Source organism: Chiloscyllium punctatum, chromosome 42 (genome assembly GCF_047496795.1).
Source record: "Chiloscyllium punctatum isolate Juve2018m chromosome 42, sChiPun1.3, whole genome shotgun sequence".
Taxonomy (NCBI): Eukaryota; Metazoa; Chordata; class Chondrichthyes; order Orectolobiformes; family Hemiscylliidae; genus Chiloscyllium; species Chiloscyllium punctatum.
In genome coordinates, this window is record NC_092780.1 from 7,918,982 (window position 1) to 7,944,661 (window position 25,680).

The 25,680-nt window shown below is 41.5% G+C and overlaps 1 protein-coding gene across 1 annotated transcript in view; it reads left to right on the forward strand.

Moving 5' to 3' along the window:
• The window catches only part of LOC140465699 (CDGSH iron-sulfur domain-containing protein 3, mitochondrial-like), a 124,599-nt gene extending 106,394 nt beyond the window's left edge, over positions 1–18,205 (forward strand). The window contains exon 4 of the mRNA XM_072561345.1: positions 16,367–18,205. Coding sequence (XP_072417446.1) covers positions 16,367–16,375 — 9 coding nt within the window. The 3' untranslated portion in view covers positions 16,376–18,205. The remainder of the gene's footprint in view (positions 1–16,366) is intronic.
• Positions 18,206–25,680: the final 7,475 nt, after the last annotated feature.

Genomic DNA, 25,680 nt, shown 5'->3' on the forward strand with positions numbered 1-25,680 from the left:
CAGATCAGGCAGCATCCAAGGAGCATGAGAATCAACATTTCGGGCATAAGCCATGAAGAAGGGCTTATGCCCAAAACGTCGATTCTCCTGCTCCTTGGATGCTGCCTGACCTGCTGCGCTTTTCCAGCAACACATTTTTAAGCACTTACAATAGCCAACAAAAATGATAATACATTCTGCTTTATGTCTTGCCATTTTATCACAGATGCATACAAGAGTAAAGTTGACATGCATATGCCGTACAAGTACAAGAATTGAGGACACATTTCTATTATTCTTAATATTAATTAATTGGGAATGCTACCATCTGTATCTGGATTAATTTTGGTTACATATAACTCAGATAATGTGTATTTAACTAGGGAACACTCATTCAAACAAACAAAGTGTTAATTAAAACTGGTAACAATTTGTTTGTTTACAAAATGTGTATTCAACTTCTGGAATGAACTTGCATACAAAATTGAAAACTACTCTGGACTTAACAAACTTTGTTACCTCAAGACTTGATTATTTCAATAAATTCCTAGCTTGTCTTCCACTTTCTACCTTTCCTAAACTTGGTTCATTTAAAATTCTGCTGTCTTAATGTACAGCAAGTCCTATTCCCTGTCATTCCTGTGCTCGATGACCTACTTTGGCACGTGGTCAAATAATATATTGATATTCAAGCTGGGAATTTGTGTTGCAGACGTTTCGTCCCCTGTCTAGGTGATATCCTCAGTGTTTGGGAGCCTCCTGTGAAGCGCTTCTGTGATGTTTCCTCTGGCTAGTTGTTTGGGTTGTGGCATGTCCTCATTTCCGTTGTCTTTCCCTTAGGCATCTGTTGATGAAATTGCGGGGATATCCGTTTTTGGCGAATACATAAATTCAGATGTAAACGGATACCCCCGCAATTTCATCAACAGATGCCTAAGGGAAAGACAACAGAATGAGGACATGCCACAACCCAAACAACTAGCCACATCACCATACATCAAGAACATTTCGGAACCGACAGCCAGACTACTACGACCACTAGGACTCATAACAGCAAACAAACCAACAGCCACTCTCAGACAACAACTCACCAGGACATAGGACCCGATACCCAGCATGAGCAAAACCAACGTAGTGTACAAAATCCCATGCAAGGACTGCACAAAACACTACATAGGACAAACAGGAAGACAGCTAACAATCCGTATTCATGAACACCAACTAGCCACGAAACGACACGACCAGCTATCCTTAGTAGCCACACACGCAGATGACAAGCAACATGAGATTGACTGGGACAACACTACTATTATAAGACAAGCCAAACAGAGAACAGCCAGGGAATTCCTAGAGGCATGGCACTCATCCACAGATTCTATCAACAAACACATCGACCTGGACCCAATATACCGGCCACTGCAGCGGACAGCTGGAACTGACAACCAGAAATGCCAGAGGAAACATCACAGAAGCACTTCACAGGAGGGTCCCAAGCACTGAGGATGTCACCTAGACAGGGGACGAAATGTCTGCAACACAAATTCCCAGCTCGGCAAACAGAACCACAACAATGAGCACCCGAGCTACAAATCTTCTCATAAACTTTGAATTGATCTTCAAATTCTCATCCATGTTCTCGAATCTTTCCACGCCTTTTCCACAACCCTCTGTGTTCCTCTAATTCTTGCCTCATTCCCAATCTTAACTGCACCACTGTTAATGGCTGTACAACCAGTTGCCAGTCCCCAAATGCTTGAATTCTCTTCCTGTCCATCTCTTCACCTCAGTTTTCTCCCTTAGGACACCTCTTAAAACTACACCTCTGACCAAGCCTTTAATTATCTGCCTGTTGTCATACTTCAGTTTATAATGCTCTATATGTTTTCCATATTTGTGCTGTTCAGACTGCTCATGGTTTTAAATACTTCAATCAGACCTCCTCCGAACATTCTTTTCTTCTAGAAACTGTCTCAGTTCTCCAATATACTTCATAACTGAAGTTTCTCATCCCTTCAGTCATTTCTGTAAACCTCTTGTGAACTCTATCCAGTGCCTCCACACTTTATCAAAAGTGTGGTGCCCAGAACTGTGCACAAGACTCTAGTTAGGGCCAAGTTAGTGTTTCAAATAAGTTTAAGACAAATTTCTCACTAGTATAATCTATGCCTCAATGAGTAAAGCTTAGGATACAGTATGTTATGTGAACTGCTCTGTCAATTTTGTTACCTTTAATGACTTATACACATTTACATCCAAGTCCCTCTGCTCATGCACTCCCTCTTTGTTTTATATTGTCTCTCCATATTTTTCTCCCAAAATACTTCACGTAACTCTGACTAACAAATTTGCTACCTTAGATGTGTCGTTGGCATCCCTTGTTAAGGAACTCATTGCACAAGATCATCATCTTTGAGCACATTGAGCAAGCTAATTCCAACCACATACACTCATTCCTTAAAGCAGTGCTCCTGAGCTGGCTTAGCCATTTTCATCGTATGGATCAAGGTCATATCCCCAACAATCTTCAGTACAGAGAAATGGGCACTTGCTCACCACCTCCTGAGCTTCTATACATCTACTACAAGGACAGCTAATGGCTATGACTCTGGAAGGACTTTGGAAGAGGCTGGAAGAATTGAGAAGCTCAACTGGTTGCAAAGTGAGCCCAGAGAAGCCAGAGGCCAGTGATTTTCTCACATTCTTAGCCCACGGTGCTCCTCCACAGTAAGTATGGCAGAGGAAGTAATAAAGAGGATTGATGAGGGCAGAGCAGTAAAGCAGTAGATGTGATCCACATGGACTTCAGTAAGGCATTCAACAAGGTTCCCCATGGGAGACTGGTTAGCAAGGTTAGATCTCACAGAATAAAGGGAGAACTAGCCATTTGGATACAGAACTGGCTCAAAGGTAGAAGACAGCGGGTGGTGGTGGAGGGTTGTTTTTCAGACTGGAGGCCTGTGACCTGTGGAGTGCCACAAGGATCGGTGCTGGGTCCTCTACTTTTTGTCATTTACATAAATGGTTTGGATGTGAGCATAAGAGGTACAGTTAGTAAGTTTGCAGATGACTAGCAAGCAACAATTTGATTTCAGATAGTTAATATGGTTTCATTAAGGGCAGGTCATGTCTCCCAAACCTCAGTGAGTTTTTTGAGAAGGTGACCAGGCATGTAGATGAGGGTAGGGCAGTTGACGTGGTATACATGGACTTCAGTAAAGTCTTTGATAAGGTTCCACATGGTAGGCTGTTGGAGAAACTGCAGAGGCATGGAATTGAGGGTGATTTAGCAGTTTGGATTAGAAACTGGCTTTCTGAAAGAAGGCAGTGAGTGGTGGTTGATGGAAAATATTCAGCCTGGAGTATGGTTACCAGTGGTGTGCCACAAGGATCTGTTTTGGGACCACTGCTGTTTGTCATTTTTATAAATGACTTAGATGCCGGCATAGGTGGATGGATGCAGACGACACTAAAGTCGGTGGAGTAGTGGACAGTTTGGAAGAGTGTTACAGACTGCAGGGGGACTTGGATAAACTGCAGAATTGGGCTGAGTTCAATGCAGCTAAATGTGAGGTGATGCACTTTGGGAAGAATAACAGGAAGGCAGAGTACTGAGTCAATGGAAAAATTCTTGGTAGTGTGGATGTGCAGAGGGATCTTGGAGTCCATGTACATAGATCCCTGAAAGTTGCCACCCAGGTGGATAGTGCTGTTAAGAAGGCATATGGTGTGTTAGGTTTCACTCATAGCAGGATTGAGTTCCAGAGCAGCAATATCATGCTGCAACTATACAAAACGCTGGTGCGGCCACACTTGGAATATTGTGTCCAGTTCTGGTCCCGATATTTTGGGAAGGACGTGGATGCATTGGAAAAGGTGCAGAGGAGATTTACCAGAATGTTGCCTGGTCTGGAGGGAAGGTCTTATGAGGAAAGGCTGAGACTTGGATCTGTTTTCATTGGAAAGAAGAAGGCTAAGAGGGGATTTGATAGAGCCATACAAGATGATCAGAGGATTAGATAGGGTAGACAGTGAAATTTTCCTAGGATGATGGTGTCATCTTGTACGAGAGGGCATAACTACAAATTGAGGGGTGATAGATTTAAGACAGATGTCAGAGTCAGGTTCTTTACGCAGAGAGTGGTTGGGGCATGGATTGCCCTACCTGCTAATGTAGTCAACTCAGCCACATTAGGGAGATTTAAACAATCTTTAGATAAGCACATGGATGATTTTGGGATAGTGTAGGAGGACGAGCTGAGAATAGTTCACAGGTCGGCGCATCATCGAGGGCCGATAGGCCTGTTCTGCGCTGTATTCTTTTATGTTCTATGTTCTATGACACCAAAATTTGAGGTGTAGTGGACAGCGAAGAGGGTTACCTCAGATTACAACAGGATCTGGACCAGATGGGCCAAGGGGCTGAGAAGTGGCAAATGGAGTTTAATTCAGATAAATGCGAGGTGCTACATTTTGGGAAAGCAAATCTTAGCAGGACTTAAACACTTAATGGTAAAGTCCCAGAGAGTGTTGCTGAACAAAGAGACCTTGGAGTGCAGGTTCATAGCTCCTTGAAAGTGGAGTCACAGGTAGATAGGATAGTGAAGAAGGCGTTTGGTATGCTTTCCTTTATTGGTCAGAGTATTGAGTACAGGAGTTAGGAGGTCATGTTGCAGCTGTACAGGACATTGGTTAGGCTACTGTTGGAACATTGTGTGCAATTCTGGTCTCCTTCCTATCGGAAAGATGTTGTGAAACTTGAAAGGGTTCAGAAAAGATTTACAAGGATGTTGCCAGGGTTAAAGGATTTGAGCTATAAGGAGAGGCTGAACAGGCTATGGCTGTTTTCCCTGGAGCGTCGGAGGCTGAGGGGTGACGTTATAGAGGTTAACAAAATTATGAGGGGCATAGATAGGGTAAATAGGCAAAGTCTTTTTCCCTGGAGTCAGGGAGTTCAGAACTAGAGGGCATAGGTTTAGGGTGAGAGGGGAAAGATATAAAAGAGACCCATGGGGCAACGTTTTCACAGAGAGGGTGGTACGTGTATGAAATGAGCTGCCAGAGGAAGTGGTGGAGGCTGGTACAATTGCAACATTTCAGAGGCATTTAGATGGGTATATGAATAGGAAGGGTTTGGAGGGATATGGGCCAGCTGCTGGCTGGTGGGACTAGATTGGGTTGGGATATCAGGTCGGCATGGACAGGTTAGACTGAAAGGTCTGTTTCCATGCTATACATCTCTATGACTCTATGAGTCTATGAGTGTGCCATGCCAGAGTAAGGATTGTGAGCTACAAAAGATGACAATGAACACAGAGTTCATCACCAGGAACAAACCATTACGTCAATGTGTTGTTGTAGATGTAAATCACCATTTATTGAAGAATTTAGTATTTCCTGAGAGGAACACACTAAGATAGGTTCCTAAACCCATCTCTACCTTTTGAGTTTGAGGAGAGGAAACAGTGTGAAGGGAGAAATGAACATTAGGTTTGACATAAAAGGCTAATCTGAGAGACTCCACAACTGGTCTGCAGTATTCACCAAGAAGAAATCACTTACTACTAACATTACACATCTTCCAAAAACAGTATTAGACACAAAATGCTCGTGGTAATTACCTATTTTCCTCATCTTAATGTGAGACATGTTTCACAAACTGCAAAATGCATCAGTGACAAATGCACTATATTGAAAACCCATCAACAGAGTTTTATTTACGTTCAAGAAAATCAAGGTGAAGAATTGCAAAACACAGTAAAACTACACAAGAATGTAAGCTCGTCATCTGAAGTCTCAGGAGTCCCACCAAAATCTTTCAAGACTTGTAAAATCTTTTAAGAGCCTGCACAGCCAGTAGTAGACTGCAACATCTGAAATGGATTTGTGTCAATCTGCATCAAAGGATTAAGTTCTTGGAGATTTCTTTTGGCCTTATTAAAATATCAAGAGGCTGAGGTCACCATGAGCTCTCCCGTGACCCTCAACTCCGAGTTGGCAGGAATCCTAGACTAATGTGCAACTCAGAAACTGCAGCACAGTAGTGGCAGAAGATTGCTTTCAGAATTAACTATTTGCCAGTCCATGTGAAACACCAGCAAAGAAATTACAGGATATTTTCATAAAATTATGTTTACCATACCCTATGGTTATTTGATAGCATTCCAGCACTGTCCCTAACCCATTCAGCTCCTGCTGCTATGCTGATTCTTCCAGCTGCTTCAGAGGAAGTTAACAGCTGCTCTATTCGGCAGCAGATGTACAGTAAACACAGTCTGCAACTTTAAGAGCCTTTTTAGGTCCCCACTCGTAGCTCAGTGGTATCCCTCTGGCAGGAGAAAGTGAGGACTGCAGATGCGGGAGGTCAGAATCGAAAAGAGTGGCGCTGGAAAAGCACAGCAGGTCAGGCAGAGTCGGAACAGCAGGAGAGCTGACGTTTCAAGTGTAAGCATCAGGAATGTGGGTGGGCCCAAGTGGGCTGAGAGATAAATGGGAAGGGGTGGGGCTGGGGGGAAGGTAGCTAGGAATGCAATAGGTAGATGAAAGTGGGGGGTGATAGTGATAGGTCGGAGCGGAGGGTGGAGTGGATAGGTGGGAAGGAAGATGGACAGGTAGGACAATTCAAGAGGGCAGTGCTGAGTTGGAGGGTTGGATCTGGGATAAGCTGGGGGGAGGGGAAATGAGGAAACTGGTGAAATCCACATTGATTCTGTGTGGTTGGATGTTCCCAAGGCAGAAGATGAGGTATTCTTCCACCAGGCATTGGGTGGCTAGAATTTGGCGGTGGAGGAGACCCAGTACTTGCATGTCCTTGGCAGAGTGAGAGGGGGAGTTGAAGTGTTCGGCCATAGGGCAGTGGGGTTGTTTAGTGTGTGTGTTCCACAAGTTGGTATCCTGTCTCCCCAATATAGAGGAGACCATGTCGAGAGCAATGGACATAGTAGATGATGTGTGTGAAGGTGCAAGATAATCTCTGTCAGATGTGGAAGAATTGTTTGGGCCTTGGATGGAGGTGAGGGGTGGAGGTATGGGCGCAGGTTTTACACCTCATGCAGTGGCGAGGAAAGGTGCCAGGAGTGGAGGGTGGGTTTGTGGAGGGCATGGACCTAACAAGAGAGTCACGGAGGGAATGGTCTCTGCAGAACGCAGATAGGCATTGGGAGGAAAATATATCTCTGATGGTCGGGTCTGTTTGTAGGTGGCAGAAATGGAGAAGGATAATGTGTTGCATCAGGACATTGGTGGGGTGCAAGTTGAAGACGGGTGGGGTTCTGTTCTTGTTGTGACTAGGATAGGGTTCAAATGCGGAGGTGCAGGAAGTGGAGGAGATGCGCTGGAGGGCATCGTTGCCCGTGTGGGAGGACAAATTGCAGTCCTTGAAGAAGGAGACCATCTGGGATGTTCTATGGTGGAATTGGTTCTCCTGGGATCAAATGCGGTGGAGGCAGAGGATTTGGGAATAAGCAATCATGTTTTTACAGGAGGCAGTTAGGAGGAGATGTAGTCCAGGTAGCTGTGATAGTCGGTGGGTTTGAAGTAGATGTCCGTGTTGAATTAGTCACCGGAAATGGAGATGGAGAGGTCCAGGAAGGGGAGGGCGGTGTCTAAGATGATCCAGGTGAACTTGAGGTTAGGGTGGAAGGTGTTCGTAAAGTTGATAAACTGTTCAACCACCTCATGGGAGCACGAGATGCCACCGAATACAGTCATCGATGTAATGGAGGAAAAGGAGGGGAATGGTGCTAGTGTAGCTATGAAAGATGGACTGTTCCACGTACCCAAGCATAGCTGGGGCCCATGTGGGTGCCCATGGCCACCCCTTGGTCTGGAGAAAGTGGGAGGATTGGAAGGAGAAATTGTTGAGGGTGAGGACCAGTTCAGCCAATCAAATGGGTATGTCGGTGGAAGGATATTGGTTGGGTTAGCGAGGGAGGAAGAAACGCAGGGCTTGGAGGCCTTCGTCATGGTGGATAGATGTGTATAGGGACTGGATGTCCATGGTGAAGATGAGGCATTGGGGGCCAAGGAACCGAACATCATGGAGGAGGTAGATGGCATGGGTGGTGTCTTGAATGTATGTCGGGTGATCCTGGAACAAGGGGGACAGAATAGTGTCAAGGTACGTGGAGATAAGTTTGGTGAGGCAAGCGCAGGTGGAGACAATAGGTCTACTGGGGCAGTCAGGTAGGAGGTAAAACTGGGCAGTGCAGGGTTCCTGGATTATGATGTTGGAGGCAGTTGGTGGGAGATGCCCTGAGGTAATGAGGTTGTGGATGGTCTGGGAGATGATAATTTGGTGATGGGAGGTGAGGTCGTGATCATGTCCTACCTGTCCATCTTCCTTCCCACCCTCCACCCTCCACTCTGACCTATCACATCACGCCCTACCTTCATCTATCTATCGCATTCCCTTCCTCCTGGACAATCATTTTCCAGTCAGTATTTAAGAGCAACATTCTGGAGGAGGAAAGCTGGCAGAATTTTCTCTCCTTGTCTTCTTCCAGGTACCCTGATAGTAAATACAGATCCCCCATTATATCAAGGTGACGCCAGCAACTGCAGCCTTAATGGAAATTCATTGCAATCTACATGTCATCTCCAAGGGAGAAATCTCCTAACAATTGAGTAATTCCTTTAATGGGCCCTTCTGTCTGAGTGGTATTGTCCCTTATCACTTGACTAGAAAGCCCACTCCAGATGTCTGTTACAAATATGTTCAGTAATTCATGTGCTGCATTTATGATGTACTGTTGTCTCACCTGAAGGTTTCTCCTTCAATGTATGCTGACTTGTTAGATTCTCTCTAACAGTGTAGGTAAACTCATGAGTACGAGAACAGCATGGTGCAAAGAATTAATGGAAAACCCGCAGCCTATTACTATGTTTACTGCACACAGTGTACTTTCCCAAGCATAAAATTGCTACAGACAATGCTCAAGTAAAGCCTATCTATCCTGGTAATTTTCTTCCTTTTTTAGGAGATATTGCATCACTACCATAATTATTTAGTTCAATTCAAGACAGATCCTTATCTAACCTTGAGGGGAAAGGGAGACAACTTGGTTCACTCTCGTTCCTCAATCTTCCCCCCCCCCCCCCCGCCCCACCAAATCATGCATGTAGTTGTTAAAACTCCAATGTTTTGGCCCACAGTGTCTGCCTGGAGATCTTGGATCATTTGTAAAGTGGATTAAATTTTTGCTATCAATCCTGAAACTGCCTTTTTGCTAGTTTGAGCAAAGTACTACCCTTCACTTGAAAGAGTTTTCCAGAATATAGCGTTCTCTTTACAGTGTTTTGTTTAGATACCTGGGGTTATAGCTAAATGGAAGATTATTTGACTAAAGATTTAAATGTTTCTAGCTCACATTCATGTTCCCTATATGCAACTGCAGTGTAGACTTTTGGAGAAGAGAGAATTAAGGGACTTGCTTTAAATTTAGTTAGGCAGAGTTGAGACAACAGATCAACCATGAATGCCATAGGTTTAGGGAGCTAAATGGTCTACACATCTCTTTTCTCTTAAACCTCCGTGATGTTCCCTATCAGTTTCAGGCTGAAACTTTTAGGTTTTCTAGACTTTTTTTGGACTCCAGTTCCAGCAGCTTTTCTTTATCCTCGAATTCAAAATTTGAATGTGTGCTTTACATCTGTGCCAAGAAATTGAAATGTATTCAAGTTATCAGTGGACCAGAACATGGTACATTTTGTGCACAGGTTCCATTGACTTATTGTTCTGGTCAGATAAATCAGCATTTTCTTTGTGTTATTGAACAATGCTCCACAACATTTGAACAAGTGAAGTGCAAGTTGACTAAAATAAAAGAAAAATCTGTACAAAACTTGAAATAAAAATAGAAAATGCTGGAAATACCCATCAGATCTGGCAGTATCTGTGGAAAGAGAGAGGCAGTTAGTGTTTCAGGTCAAGATCTTTTAACAGAAATTTTTAAACAGGTACAAAGGCAGGGAAACGATGGAAGGAAAGGGGAGGAATTAATATCTGTGACTACTTAAAGGACAAATTGACAAAGGAAATGGTAACGGTACAAATAAATTACCTAATGTTAATTTTAGATGAATTTAAATAACAACAGTGGAACTGTTGGGAGGAAAGGAAAGCTGACCATAATCTGAAGTTGTTAAAAACAATGTTAAGTTTGATAGGTTATTAAATCCAAAAGATTGAATTAATACCCCTTTCAATTTAGCATCCAGATTAGTTTCTCTACAGTGTGGAAACAGGCCCTTCAGCCCAACAAGTCCACAGCACCCCTTTGAAAAGAAACCCATTCCCCTACCTTATATATACCCCGCACCTAACACTGTGGGCAATTTAGCACGGCCAATTCACCTGACCTGCACATCTTTGGATTGTGGGAGGAAACCCACGCAGACACAGGAAGAATGTGCAAACTCCACACAGAGAGAATGCGTAAACTCCACACAGACAGGCAGGATTTGAACCCAGGACAGTGGTGCTGTGAGGCAGCAGTGCTAACCACTGAGCCACTGTGCCGCCAGATATTCCTACACTATTCATGACAATTTTATTTAATATTTTACATTTACCTAAGTTAAATTGCGATTTGTCCAGCTACTTACTAACTCCATTTGACTCATCTGCTGGATCATATTTCCAATTTCTCCCTTTTCAGTTCAATGTTAACTACAAATCTGTTGTGTTTACAGTGAGATTTTGAATAAAAGCTTTGTAAGTTGTAAACTGTACAGACGCCAAAAAATAATCCCTGATTAAAACTCAGCATTTCACCAACTCATACAGTATCATTCTTTTAACCATTGGGTTTTTAAAAAGTTGTCAGCCAAGGTTTTACATCAATTCCCAACCACAATTAATCTAAAGTCAGAAATCACACGACACCAGGTTATAGACCAACAGGTTTATTTGAAATCACAAGCTTTCGGAGCACTGCTCCTTTGTCAAGGGAAGTCTTTTCTTTTCTGGATGAAGAGTTGGTTGTCAAAGGTGAAGACATTGTGGTCGAGGATGAAATGGATGAGTTTTAGGATGACATCTGGAAATTGGCAGTTGTTGGTGTTGAGTACTGCGGCTGTTGAAGCAATGCCGTCATCGTGGGGGGATGCTGGAGCAGAGTGTCAAGATGGAGGGATTCCTGAAGAAGGGCTTATGCCCGAAACGTCGATTCTCCTGCTCTTCGGATGCTGCCTGGCCTGCTGTGTTTTTCCAGCACCACATTTTTCAACTCAGAGTGTCAAGATATCCATTATGATGAGGAATGTTCCTCGTGCGGGTGCTGAGTTTCTGTAAGAAATTTGTACTGTCTCAACAGAAGTTTGTTCCTTGTACAATGGGTTTCAAAATGCCCTCTACATAGAGGGAGCAGTTCTCGCACAGCGTCCCTTTGCCTGAAACAATGGGACATACAGTTTTGACTCTGCAGACACCTCCTACGCAAGAAGTACGTGGAATGAGTATGTATAGGATACTCTGAAGGTCTGGATCAAAAGTCTTGAACTGTCTGTTGAGTTGACGGGCGTGGTCTTTGGTTGGATCTGTAGTGTTCCTGGTTGTTCAGTTGTTAGTACACTTCTTTGCATAGTCCGTTCTATTCTGAATGACGATGGCTCCTCCTTTGTCTGCTGATTTGATGGTGATGTTACAGTTGGTCTTGATGCATGGATGTGCTTGGATGATGTGCTGCACTATCTTGTGAGCATGACTGATGAATTTGGCATTGACGCATCTCCTGACGGCTTGAGTATACATGTCAAGCCTAGGGCAACAGCCTTCCAGAGAAGTCCTTTATCAGATAAAGTATTTGAAAGCTTATGATTTAAAATAAACCTGTTGGACTATAGCTTGGTGTTGTGTGATTCTAACTTTGTCCTTCCCATTCCAACACCAGCACCTCCACATCAAAATTAATCTAAACAGCATGGAACTTCATTTATAAAAAAAAACCCTTTTAGAGGTATAAATGTACAATACCCTTAGATTCACTTCCACAAAGTTTGAATGATGCTAATCAACAAAATTCTTTCAAATTAGTGTTTACAATATCCATGTTCATGAGCACTAATCCATAAGTTATTTTGTTCCATCATGTATCCAGTATCGAAGCAAGAAAATCTTGTGTATTTGTTGAAATGCACTCTGTCACATTTTCAACACTTTATCAGTGTTCTCCCATATGTCTGTAATGACCATCAGCATCTCAGAAATCCCCACATTCTGAAGAAGGATCACTCAATTTAACTCTGGTTTCTCTTCACAGATGCTGCCAGATCTACTGAGATTTTCCAGCAGTTTCTGTTTTTGCTTCAGGAAGCCCATCCGTTCTCTCACACAAGATATATGAGAATACATTTGTTTTCAATCTTTAAACCTCTCTAATGATCTGTAACTCATTAATCTGATGAATACCAGTAATGGAAGACATTTTACTCACGTCTTCCTGCGTTATTGTTTTGTTCTGTTCTCTCTTAATGTTGCAACTATTTCATTGCAATTCAGTTTCAAACCCATTGGCATCTTTTAGATTGCCACATTCTTTTTCAATGTTATTTTTAGAATCGTTTCTTATGCATGCCCTTAATATCTCCAGCATTTACCAATCTTCCTTTGCATGTCCAGACTGTTCTTTCAACCATTTATGAATATTCTTACATTTGTCTGAGTGCATTTTTCACCTTTCTCCCTTTGCAGAAATTGTTTTGTCTTATTTTGCTTCTTGTTGATCTGTTTAGGTTTATACAGTCTGTGCTTGTTAATCCTAGAATAATTTGACCTTAAATGCTCAGTTGTATGCCTTTTAGAATATGCTACTTGACTTTAACTTAAGTGTTACAAGATATTCTCCCAAAATAGGTTATTATACATTTGTAGTTTATTTCCCTGAGGTCAGTCCTTTTTAAAAAATGCATTTTTGGCACAATATCATTGAATCACAGGTTATGTTGAATGTGATTGTTCTCTGTTTGGCATCATCCAGGGACCTATAATTTCTGTTTCCAGTATCAGCAAACCAAGTCAAGATGTGCTTCTCATGGTATCTTTGATACTTTTAGTCATGAATCCCTCAAGGAAACTGTTAGCTAATTTTATCTTCCCAAATTATATTAGGTTACTCAAAACCTCCCATTTACCTAAAAATGCAGGATAAGAATACGTCACATTTAAGTATACTTTATGCTTAAGCAACTGGAATTGGGTTTGTGAACCCACAACCTCCTATTTTGGGGTTAATGGTGCTAGCTTCTGAGCCACTGCCTGAACATGCTGTTGCAAGCATTTGATCATTGCTGATCTAACCATGCCATTTTCAAATGTTACTATCCCATACAATAATTGTAGTCTTTTCAATTCAGATCTGTTGGCCCATAGCATCCTTTTATGTTTAACTTGTCCCCTTATATACCTTTCTACCTCTGTTGGAATAACCTCTTCAACCTCCCTAGGATTCAGGGCTACATCACATCTATAGTTTCTTCCAGTCCCGGTACACTGAATTTCCTGAGCGCTCACTTTTTATACATTATATATGTTACCAGTGTCTGAGCTTTCCGATTCTGCTGTTTTCAACATTCACATGTATGTTGGATATACAACATACTCTGTTTGCTCGGAATTGTTTCTTATATTTCATGAGCATATATTCATCCATTCAGTGAATTTTGTTTGGATCATAATTTGCTCTCCTTCCCTTCCAAGCACCCTCCCCTTATATTCAAATAATTCTTTTTTGCTGCTTACTACTTTTCTCATTAATCTCATGCTCTGTATGGATGGAATTCTTATTCAGTGTAACAAGGGCATCTCAAGGTGGTATTTACACAAATTCTCAATTTTCTTGAAGAATTCTTGACTTTTGCCCGGGGCGTGAAATATGCCAGAAATCATTGCTTTGCTTTTCTTCGCTCTGAGTGTGACAGATAAATGGCTGCTTCTGAAGTACAGTGTCTTTTGTAATAGGGGCAATGTGTCAGCCAGTGTATTCATAGTGGGCGATCTGCATACAAGCATTTTTCAAAGGTCTGGTATAATTTCTACCTTTGCTCACTGGTAAAACCCCTCACCCCACAGTCAGATTATCTACTTTAATCCATCTCCAAAGACTTGAGCGCATAATCTAGGCTGGCACTGTTAGGCAATCCTAAAAGGGTAATGCACTGTTGGAGATGCTGCCTTTTGAGAGAGGCATTATAGCAAGGCTTTGCCAGCCTCTGAGGTGGATATAAAGGCTTTATTTCAAACAAGAGGTGGGAGGTTCACTTTGATGCACTGGCCAATATTTACTTTTTCACCAACTTCACTGGAACTGATTATTTGGTCATTACTTTATTGCCACAAGTGGGAGTTTGCTGTGTGCAAATTGGTGGCTGTTAATTACAACAATGACTACACTTCAGAAGTATTTACTCGGCTGTAAAACACTTTGGAACGTCCTGAGGTCATGAAGAATGCCATATAAATTCATGTTCCTATCAATCCAGACCATCTTTCTCCTTCACATTTTCTGTATAATACCCTCATAAAACCATACTTTGTTGAAATCATTAATTGTAAGCTTACTCTCAATTGCATTAATTCACTGAGTTAGAAGTGATTAGAATCATTTTTCAAAAGACACAATTATCTTTTCTGCATAATTATTTTATCTTATTTGTGTACACAGTAAACAGTTCATTGTGGAGACTAGTGTGAAGGAGTCACAAGCCCAACAGAGCAAAAGAGCCTAATTAACATTCACAGATGAAGCAGACACTTCTGAGGTTAATCTCTTCCCTACTGATGTCAGTTCAGCTTCCCTGCAATGTCAGACTTGGTAATAAGGCCAGAACAGTTCCCTTGATAATATTATCGGCATTTCCTGTTTAAGCAAAACATTAAATAGATAGACGGCAAAGAGCAGAAGAATGCTTAATAATTAATGGCAATTCCTTGTAAATGACTTGTGAAAGAATATTGATGGTGACACCTGCTCTTTAAGCAAAAAAATTCTCATATAATAAAAATGTTAATCATAATACATTGTCAGCATTAGATTTTTGAAGGGATTAGTGAGAGAAACCTTCCAGCAAATCAGGCAAAATGCAGAGTAGCACAACATTTCGCTGCCTGGGCAAATAGATTATGTGTAGTGTACTGATTCATACAATTCAGTAAGGACACAGATCTGTGTTGAGTTAGTCAGTATCAATTAAGTAATATCATATGGTTTGCTGGTAAGATGGTTACTTTACTAGACTCGCAATATAGAGACGTGGACTTACAACTGAAATAAATTAGTTAAAATCCAACCACATCAGCCAGGGAATTTATTTTCAGTAATTAACAAAGTATAGGACAAAAAACTAGCATTTTTTGGTAATCAAAAAATTAACTGGATTGTGATACAGCACAGAGAGGTTAGGGAGTCCTCATGCATGAACCACACAAAGCTAGCATCCAAGTACAACAGGTAATAGGGAAGGCAAATTCAATGTTGGCCTTAATTTCAAAGGGAATGGAGTATAAAAATAGAAAGGGTTTGCTAAAATGATACAATGCACTAATCAGTTGGAGTACTGTGAACAGTTTTGGGCCCAATGGCTAAGGAAAAATATGCATTGGAGGCGATCCAGAGAAGGTTCACTGGGCTGATACCAGATATGGAACACAGGTTAAGTAAGTTGAGACTGTTTTCATTGGAATTAAACAAATTAGAGGCAATCTTATTGAAAAATACAAGATTCTTAGGGAGCTTGACAGGGTAGGTGCGGAAGGGTTGTTTTCCCCTTTGAGAACGTCTTGGACAAAAGGGCAGAATAAGGGTCACACATTTAAGACAGAGATGAGGAAGAGTTTCCTCTTGCGGAAGGTAATGAATCTGTGATATTCTTTACTGCAGGAGACTCTCAAGGTTGGGTCATCAAGGCTGAGTTAGACAGATTTTTAATTTATAAGAGAACTGAGAATTATAAGGAAAAATCAGGAAGGTGGAGCGTGGATTCTCGGGTCAGCCATGACCTCATTGAATGAAAGAGCAGAATTGATAGGCTGAATGGCCTACTTCTGCTCCCAAGTCTTACAGTTTTAACAAACACGTTCTGGTTTGTCAATGACTATTAGGGGAGAAAGGCTTTTCCTTGTCTGGCCAATACATGACTCCATATTATTTGGCTTTTAACTGCTGTCTAAGCCACCACCTCATGCCATTCATTTACGTTTAGAAGGTGGTTCTCTAACCCAATTTCAAGGATAATTGTGAATGAGCCATAAATGCTGGTTTTACCATTGTCAACATCCTACGAATGAATAAAGTTTGTGCCAGAGTACTGCAAATAACATATGTTAGAAAGGTGCAACATTATATATGCATGCAAAGGTTTCAACTGCTAATTGCATTTTCATGATCTCTGGCAGGACAAATGATGAAATACTCTGCATGTACCTAGGTGGGAGCAGCTCTAATAACACTCAAACTATCCAGGACAAAACAGCCTGCTAGATTGGCACCCTATCCATCACTTTCTACATTAACTCCATCCATCACTGGTGCACAGTGACAACAGAATATACCATCTACAAGATGCACTGCAGTAACTCACCATGGTTCCTTTGACAACAACTTGCAAGTCTACAACCTCTATACCCTAGAAGAACAAAAGCAGCAGATGCATTGGAATATCATCACTTGCACAAGTCACGCACAAGTCTGATATTTATACGCTGGAACTCTGGATTCAATCAAGTCTCAGCATATGATATCCTGCAAAGTCCAATAGGATGCTGATGCACTTGCTTGCTGACTCAACTCATGAACAAAGAATTTTCATTGACTAAGCTAGCAAAGGGGAATGTATTGTGTCATAGCATGAATCATTGTCTTCAGAGATAACAGGAGAAAGCAGCAGCTACCTCATAAATTAATTTACATGATTAAAAACTGTTTTACTCTCACAGAGAGAAGGGTGTGCATTCGATGATGAGATCAATGTGCACTTGTGCAGTGTGTTCACATGTGTGCAGCTATCTTGACATGTTAAATATTCCAAATCATTTTTCTGTTTACCTTCAGAAATATTTGCATGCTCAAAGTGTTGATTTATACAGTTTTTAATGTAATTTTTTAAACAGTTAGTGCAAGTTCCAAATGTTGAAGTGATCATCAAAACTGATAAACCTTTCTTAACTTATAAATATCAAAAGTAGAAATTATGTTGATAACAGCGATTACCTAATCAACTTGTGTTTGCCAAAAATAATCTACAGACTGTTCTCTTTCTATTGAACAAAATGTTTTTCTACCCTGTGAAGAAGGAATTTGAATATACATATTTCAATGAGTTGACCTCTGTTTCCCAATGAAGTGTCTTGGAGGTTTGAAACTTGAAAAAACACAGTAGGTGAACTTCCTCAGGAGCTTCTATCAATCATCCAACATAACTGGTGAAAGTGGCATTGGAATGCTTCAGATAATAACCTTTCTGAAAGGCTTTATTTGGCTTTACCTACAAGTTTGCGACAAATAATTGGGGAAAAAAAAACCTTATACAGAATTTCATCCACCACAGTCAAGTCTAATAGAACAGTTCAGTACTGCATTGCTGGCAATACCATTCCTAGTGTGAGGCATTCAGCCAAGGCCTGCTTTATTGGTCTGGTAGTTGATGTAGAAATTGCAGAAAATTAGGAACAGAAGCAGTACATTCAGCTCCACAGTCTTCTTCCAACATTCAATGAGACTGCAGCTGAACTGTCCCTTGAATCTATTTGCCTACCTTCACTCCATCTCTCTTAATGTCCTTTCCTGACAAAACAATTGAGTCATTTCAGTTACATCCTCAGCCTTTCGGAATGAGACAGTGCCAATTATCTGTACTGTTTGTTTGAAAAAAACGGTTTTTGATTTTGTTTCTGAATTGTCCAGTTTGAAATTTATTATTGTGTCAACTTGATCTAAATCTCCCACCAGAGCAGGTAGTTTACTTATATTTATCCAAACTGTTTAAATATTTCAAATGCCTACTTATCTCTACTTGAGGAAACAAATGATAAGATTCTACAGCATTATTTGAAGAAGAGCAAGTTATTTTACACTTTGAAATTATTCTCCCTCTACCAATGACTTGCAACAAAAGGTTATTTTACATTTAAATTCAGAAAGAGATTTATGTGCTTCTTTGGATTATGATCCATGACATTCCAATTGTAGATATATGGAAGAGAATCTAATTCTGCTGTGTTATCACTGTCAGCCTGCTGCCATTATTTGCATCTGGTCATGTCATCAAAATGTTTCAGAGTATTTCATGTAATAAATTACTTTTGGCACATAGAGGCTGACAGACATATTGTGAACCGGGGACACAAGTTTAAGATAATTGTTAAAATTGCGGGGGGATAGTGCAGAGACATATTTTTACACATCTTGCTGTGATCTAGGGTGGAATGCTGAAAACATTTATAGGTAATTTTCAAAAGAAAATTGAACATATCTGGAAAAGGTAACATTTTTCAGACAATGGGGGAAAAGTTGGGGATTAGCCCTAATTGCATAGCTCAGCATGTGCATGATGGACCAAATGGTCTTCTTTTCTGCTATGAAATTCTTTTAAATTGTTTCACAGAGCCTAAGATTGTGCAAGGTGTTCATAGAACGAGAGATCCATGGAAAATTCTATCAATGATCAATCATGTTATGTGGAGAAATAATTTATGGATGGTATTTATGTAATTTGTCCTGTCTCTTCACAAATGTCTGCAGTAGATCCAAAGATCTGTTCTTGGTGCAAAAGCAATTGACTCTGCCAGTCATTGCTGGTTAAAATGAATGAATGCACATGTTCTTGACCTATGTATACACACACATCAGCAGATTCCCGGGTGAAGGTTTAAAAGGTAATGCAAATCTTTTGTTAAAATAAAAGGTTGGAAGTCTGAAAGAAAATCAGAAAAAGCTCAGCAGGTCAGGCAGCATACGGAGGAAGAGGGAGTTAGGATTTCAAACTTCCAACTAGAAGTAAGAACTTAAAAATGCTTCATCTATGGAGGCAGTGGAGGTGGGGGGGGGGGGGGGGGAAGGGTAGCTTAAAAGGGAAGGCCTCTGATGTAAGGGGGGGGAGAGGTGATTTTGTTACCTGCTCATTAACTATTAAAAATTATATCAGGTAACTAGGTACAAATTCGATCTCTGCTTTATCTTAATCGTCGTGGCCAATAAACATATTCACTGAGGCTGCAAGTATCAAACAGACTCCTTGGCAAAGGGCCATATATTTTAGGCCAGGAACATACTTTGTGAAACTATTCACAATTAAAAGCCTCTATGAAACGGTGTTGCCATACATCTTTTACCAATCACAGATTCGCGCACTTGCCGAAATCCAGCAAGTTTTCTAGATTTGTTTCTCACATTATCAGAATGATGTTATGACCGTTTTAAAAATCGGGAAAGGTGATGGGAATCTATGAAGGAGGGAATTGAACAGGGTACTGATGAACCAGATGCGTGCATTGTTTCGGACAAAAATGGAAGCACGGGTGTGGAAGTAAGGACGGAGTCCTCTTTCAAAATAGAACAGCATGAAGTCCGGTGGGCCGAATGGCCTCATTTTGTGCTGCGTGTCTGTGATTCTAGGAGGTTTGCAGAGCTGATGTATCAATGCTTCTGGCATAAATGTTTGGGCAAGTAATCTAGCCTGACTTGCTGTACCCACAGTGACAATTACTAGCTGCTGACGGGATAACATGCGATCTCCGCACCTCTCAATAGAACTGTTGAGCACAGCCGATGTAATCCACCGCCCACTGGGTAATAGTTCCAGCTGATGATGCGGTGCTGTTGTTACTCATCACACTCCTCGGCCTCGGATGCTTCCTGAGCTTCGAGTGCTTATTTACCAGAAACATGAGTAATTGCTTAAAACAACAAGCTTTGCAATTTGTTTTTGAGGACGTTGGAAATCTGTGGTGATCCGGGAAAAGTTCAACACAAAAAAAAATGCACTTTTCTCAAATGATCGGGAAAATTGCATCTCATCTGATGTATGCAAATTCATGGTGGCTGGAGATATAACGTGCTCAGTTGGTTGTTTGTGTCTGTATGCCAACCAGAATAAAACCACCGACCACGCCGCATTCGTTTGGTAAAGGGGTCATTTTTGTTTTAAATGGTGGTGTGTAAGAGTTACTTATTCTCTATCTTGTAAACGGATGACCCCGCAAACTGAAGTGCAGAAACGCGGTTCCTAGAATATAGTGCATTTTGTAGAATTGGTAATCTTGTTGGGTTTTGTGCACAATTTACGTCGATTGCTTTGTACCCCGGTTCTAGGACAATCCCAAACCAAGGGACTCTAGAACGACCTGGATGAACTTCCCGTTCAACTGGGCCAAGTAAAAGCAACAGAACCTCTGCATGAGGGAGAGATATTTACATCAGGTTCAACTCCTGCATGTCCACATTAGCCCTGCCTTGCTTGAATTGAAACTCGCACATAATTGTTTAAAATGTCACCATTCAGAATTGGAGATGTTGGACTGGGGTGTACAAAATTAAAAGCCACACAACACCAGGTTATAGTCCAACAGGTTTAATTGGAAGCACTAGCTTTCGGAGCGCTGCTCCTTCATCACCACCTGAAGGGGCAGCGTTTCGAAAGCTAGTGCTTCCAATTAAACCTGTTGGCCGATAACCTGGTGTTGTGTGGCTTTTAACCAACTGGGGAAAATCTCGGTAAATTCAGATAGGAGCCTACGACACCCCTCAATCTATTTGACCATAAATTTCAGACCCTTCCCCTTTGTTGATAAATCTGTCTCAGAACCGCTGTTTAAAACAAACATTATCTTGAATATTTTGACGGAAGTCTGCCACCATTATTTGGTCTGACCTACATGTGACTCCTCACTAATTATTCTTAACTGCCCTCCTAAATGGCCTTAACAAGCCACTCCCTTCAAGGGGCAATTAGGGAAGGGCTGACCCGGAGAGCTACGCCCGCATACTATGAACGAATAAATAAAAATAATCTATACAGTAATTAATTAGAACTACGATTGTGGTTTAAGATGATAATTCTCTTCACAGTGCCAATAAATTCCTCAATCTTTACTCAGAAGAACGAATTGTCTGAAGGAGGGAAGAAATCGAAAGAAGTTCCCAAGTTTCATTCCTTATACTCTCTCATTTTGTTGTCAAAAAATTGACCATTTTAATGCCACCCCCGTGGACCAACCCAATTCAAATTCTAATTCAAAAATGGTCTGTAGTCCGTTGTAATTGCGCGGATCAAAAACTCCGCTTCCACCATTTTCTTACTATTGATAATTCAACTATAAATACTTTGATAAGAACTGGGCAAATAAAACCGTAAGTTTTACTTTGGATTTAGCGGTAGAAAACCGCATACAGATTCATGGTTTAAATATTGGGTCAGGCTAAGAGCAATGAAGCTGCCAGACAGGGACAGAGTCTTTAATACCGTCCCTTCCATGGCTGACCATCCTGAAAGATACCACCTCATCCCTACCAGTAACTGACTAATTTATCCAAATGATCCCCTTCCACCCATATACCGACAGGTATCTTGGGGACTTGAATCCTGCAGTTTCAGAGACTGGTCTATTTGGTATAACTCTGCAGCGGAAAGGGGCTGAGGTGTTGCCCCCGTCATAATCCTGTCTATCCAACGCGTGTGTTTAAATCTCATCCTATTCAAAATTTCCAGCTTCCAATTTTGCCAGTTTTTTTCTTCGTCTTCTGAGCCTTGTGTGTAATTGGTAACATCTCTTGCCAAGATTCGTATCCAATTCTTGCGGTTTCAGTCTATATCCTGAGGGAGAGAGAAAAAGATATTTGGGATGCCGGCGGCATTTTTCATGAGAAATGTGGAATATTTTCTGTCGTCAGCAGCGCCTGGAATACCCAAAATAATGAAACCAGTTGGGGGATATTGAACCTGTGTACAGTCCTGTCTCTGTAGGGGAACATCCGCCAGAGCGTGTGTAGGTTTGAATGCAGGGAGATTCCCGGGATTGAGACCTTTTTAATTTTTTTAAAATTAATGATTTTAAATTAACACTTTGAGGTAGGAGGAGAGGAGATAACCCAGCATCGAGGGTTACCATAGCGACCCTACTGAAAGGTGTATAATGCGCGGAGCTTTATGGGTAAATCTATTGACTGTTGTCCTTCATTGATTTTGTTGCATTTCGGTCGGAACATGTTTAAAATCTCAGCCCAGCCGCCTCCCTACCCCTCGCCAACCTTCCCCCCGCCCAACCGCCCCCCCACCACCCCGCTCCCCACCACCTTCCCCGCCGCTCCCTTCGCCATATCCTGACTCTGAGCACAATACAATACCGGCGCTGCCAGTCTTCAGCACAACACAAAACCCCTGATTCCCTGGGAGACAGAGAGGGAGCGAGAGAGAGTCAGTGAGAGCGAGAGAGAGAGAGAGAGAGCGAGAGGCGGCGGCTCGGGAGTCCGTGGCGACAGCCCGTGGGCACTGACTCAAATCGGTAAAGTTTCAAGACGGTGAGCAGAAAGGACCTGAGACTGGTCCATCAAAGCTGTGAGGATTTTCAACAACCAAGAATCAAGGCACCGTTCATGCCCCCGCCGACTCTCCGAATAAGCAGTTCACCTGGTGTCACCGTCTCTCCCCTCTAACCCTTTCCTTTAAAGATTATAATCCAATTCCCTCCTGAATACCTCGGTTTCTCCACCTCCTGTTCTGCCTGGCTTGCTGTGTTCTTCCATCCTCCTGCCTGTCTACTCCACCACACTCCCGAGCATTCTGGTCAGTAAGTGACAATTGTCCCTTTCGTTTTAAAACAAAAGACAATATTAAACAATTGTTATTCGCGCCTATCGTTCCAAAATCAACTCCAAAAAAGGCTAGTGACTCCAATACATTTGGTGGCTTCATTTTCACACAAGAGTCTAGGATCAATATCGTGTCCCTCTCTCCCTCCAGCGTTTGCCTCTTTGAGACACTTCCAGTTCAGCCCTGGACATTTCCTGTGGTGCCCGTCTCTACCAACAAAAAACAAAAGCTGAAATTGCTGGAAAACGTCAACAGGTCTGGCAGCATCTGTGGAGAAAGAAATCAGAGTTAACATTTCAGATCCAGTGACCCTTCCTCAGACCTGGACAGGGTCAATGGACCCGAAAGGTTAACTCCGATTTCTTTCTCCAGAGATGTTGTCAGACCTGTTGAGGTTTTCGAACAATTTCAGCTTTTGTTTCAGATTTCCAGCATCCGCAGTTTTTTTTTGTGTAGTGCCCTTCTCTACACGTTTCTCCAGGTAACTCCCTACCAAGGACAAACCACGGCTGACTGCTCTAACCCCTGCAAACCCTTTCAGATCAACGGCGTGATCGACCAGTGTTCAGAACTGAGGTTCCGTTGAGTTGTGCACTGAAGAGGCTGGAGTGCTTTGGATGATGTGGAGAGATTTCGGCAGCACTGGGTTCAGTAACTGCATAGACTTTTAACTATACAGACATAGCATATACTTAAAAGTTTCACAGATAAACCTCTCTAGAAACACATTGAGCGAAGACGAAGAACGTGACTGGATCTATATTAAATTCTAACCAACAGAAAGAAATGAAAGCAGGTGCATTCCTGTAGCGCCTTCACAATCTTGGGATCTCCCGAAGCGTTACGTCGCCAATAAGATATTTATTGTAAATATAGACACTTCGATGGACTTATTGGGGGTTCAGCTGAAAAGGCGGAACATATAAATGCTAGAAACCCAAACACGAAAGAAAGCCACGAAAAAAAAATGGGGTTATTTAGGCCCTTTCGAATCAGAAACCTATCTTTCTCTTTCAGTTGCTGACTGGGGCACTGTGCATTCTCCACATCCTTTCTTGCAAAAAAAGTTATGGTCTCCCCCTTCGAAAAAAAAACGTCTAGGACCAATCGGCGCACACTTGTGTAAATCACTAAATAAGGCAACCACCTGATGAAGGAGCGGCGCTCCGAAAGCTAGTGCTTCCAAATAAACCTGTTGGACTATAACCTGGTGTTGTGTGATTTTTATCTTAATAAGGCAATATCGTGTTACCCATGTCCATTCCTTTCAAAACTTTATTCAATATGTTTTTTTTTGCTTTAGAAAATAAATGGATATTGTCAATATTTTAACGGAATAGCTGCATACCATTCTCCAGTCTACAATCGAAAGATTATTTTTAAACACTGGAAGATGTTTATAATTAAAGTAAATAGGCTTCTAGAATGGTTTAATAGGTTTATCAAAACATAAAATAAAATTTATGAAACATTATTAATTCTCAACTCATTTCCTTTTGCTGTGTCATAGCAAGTCGTTACCAGGACAGAGATATATTTAATTGCTAAGGTCCGTGCTTCATTCAGTTTTAACATTTTTTCTCTCTTTCTCAATATCACACATGCCACGTTAAGAAAATGCTAGATCGTACAGTAGACTCCAGTTAATTGATTAAATAAAGAGGGAAAATCACAATTTGTATTAAGCAGCAAACCCAGTTTGTTTGTTACCTTAATTCTTTAGCAGTGATTATTTGATTATCGTTGTCAGTGTTTTTAAAAAAAACCACATCTTTAATGAAGAAAATGGCGGAGCGCGTAGAATCAGGAACAAAATAATTAAAACAACTGACTATATACAGCCTTGGCGTCATTCTAACCATTGTAGCTGAGAACTTGCAGCAATAGTTTCCAATCCAGTTACTCTCAATTGCATTTCGTATGTTTTTCACACAAAGTCAAACCATTCACATAAAATAGCTTATCCGTCTCTGAACCGACCCCTTGTCAATCTAACCATAGCTGTTGAAGATATTCTAGAAGGTCGACTTGGGAATGTAGCAATACCTAGGAACGCCACTATGAATAGCTTTTCCGAAGGTAGTTGGATGATGGTTAAAAGTGTCCCCGAGATTTGAAAGGTTTCGCCTAACCCTTATCCTCAGGGATACTGATTCCCATTGGGTGCAGTGATGAAGAGGTAAGATGATCAATTTCTCTGGCCTGAATAAGGGATCCAGCTTTTCCTCGTGTTAATTGAGATCAGAAACTGATGACCTCGCAAATCTTGACCGTAGACGTCGTTTTATTTCCCCACAATGATGTTGGAACACAAAATGAGTGAACTACAACACTAGTTTGTAGTGTGAACTGAATATGTTTCCCTAAAATTACAAACTGTTCCTTAGGCCACGTCAAGTCCTATCAAGGACCTTTTTTTTTAAAGAAAGTATTCCCTACATAATGATAAACCACAGATCTCGGACCTCCTGTTGTTTTGTCTGATACACAAAGACACATGCGCGATTAGAGAGAAAAAAACTTCCTCCTAATATTCAGGGGATCTTCCAAAACGTGTCTCTCCTGGACCTGGTCAACTTTAATTGACGACACCACTATCCAATTTGAACTGAGATCACTTCCTCACAAAACCATTGGGGAAGTGGAGGGGAGAGGGTTACTTGTGGCGTAGTGCTAGTGTCCTTACTTCTGAGTCAGGAGACTTGGGTTCTTAAGACCCGCCTGTTCCAGAGGTGTGTACAGGCTGATTAGAGAATACCTGCCACAATACCATAAATATTATGTTTCCCCTGTTAACAACTGCCATGAATGAGGCTGGTGTTAAGGCAATTTTTTTTTTAAACAAAACCCAGGCCTGATTTCTCAGTAAACACAGTGGCGACCCAACAGTATCCTACGGCCCAA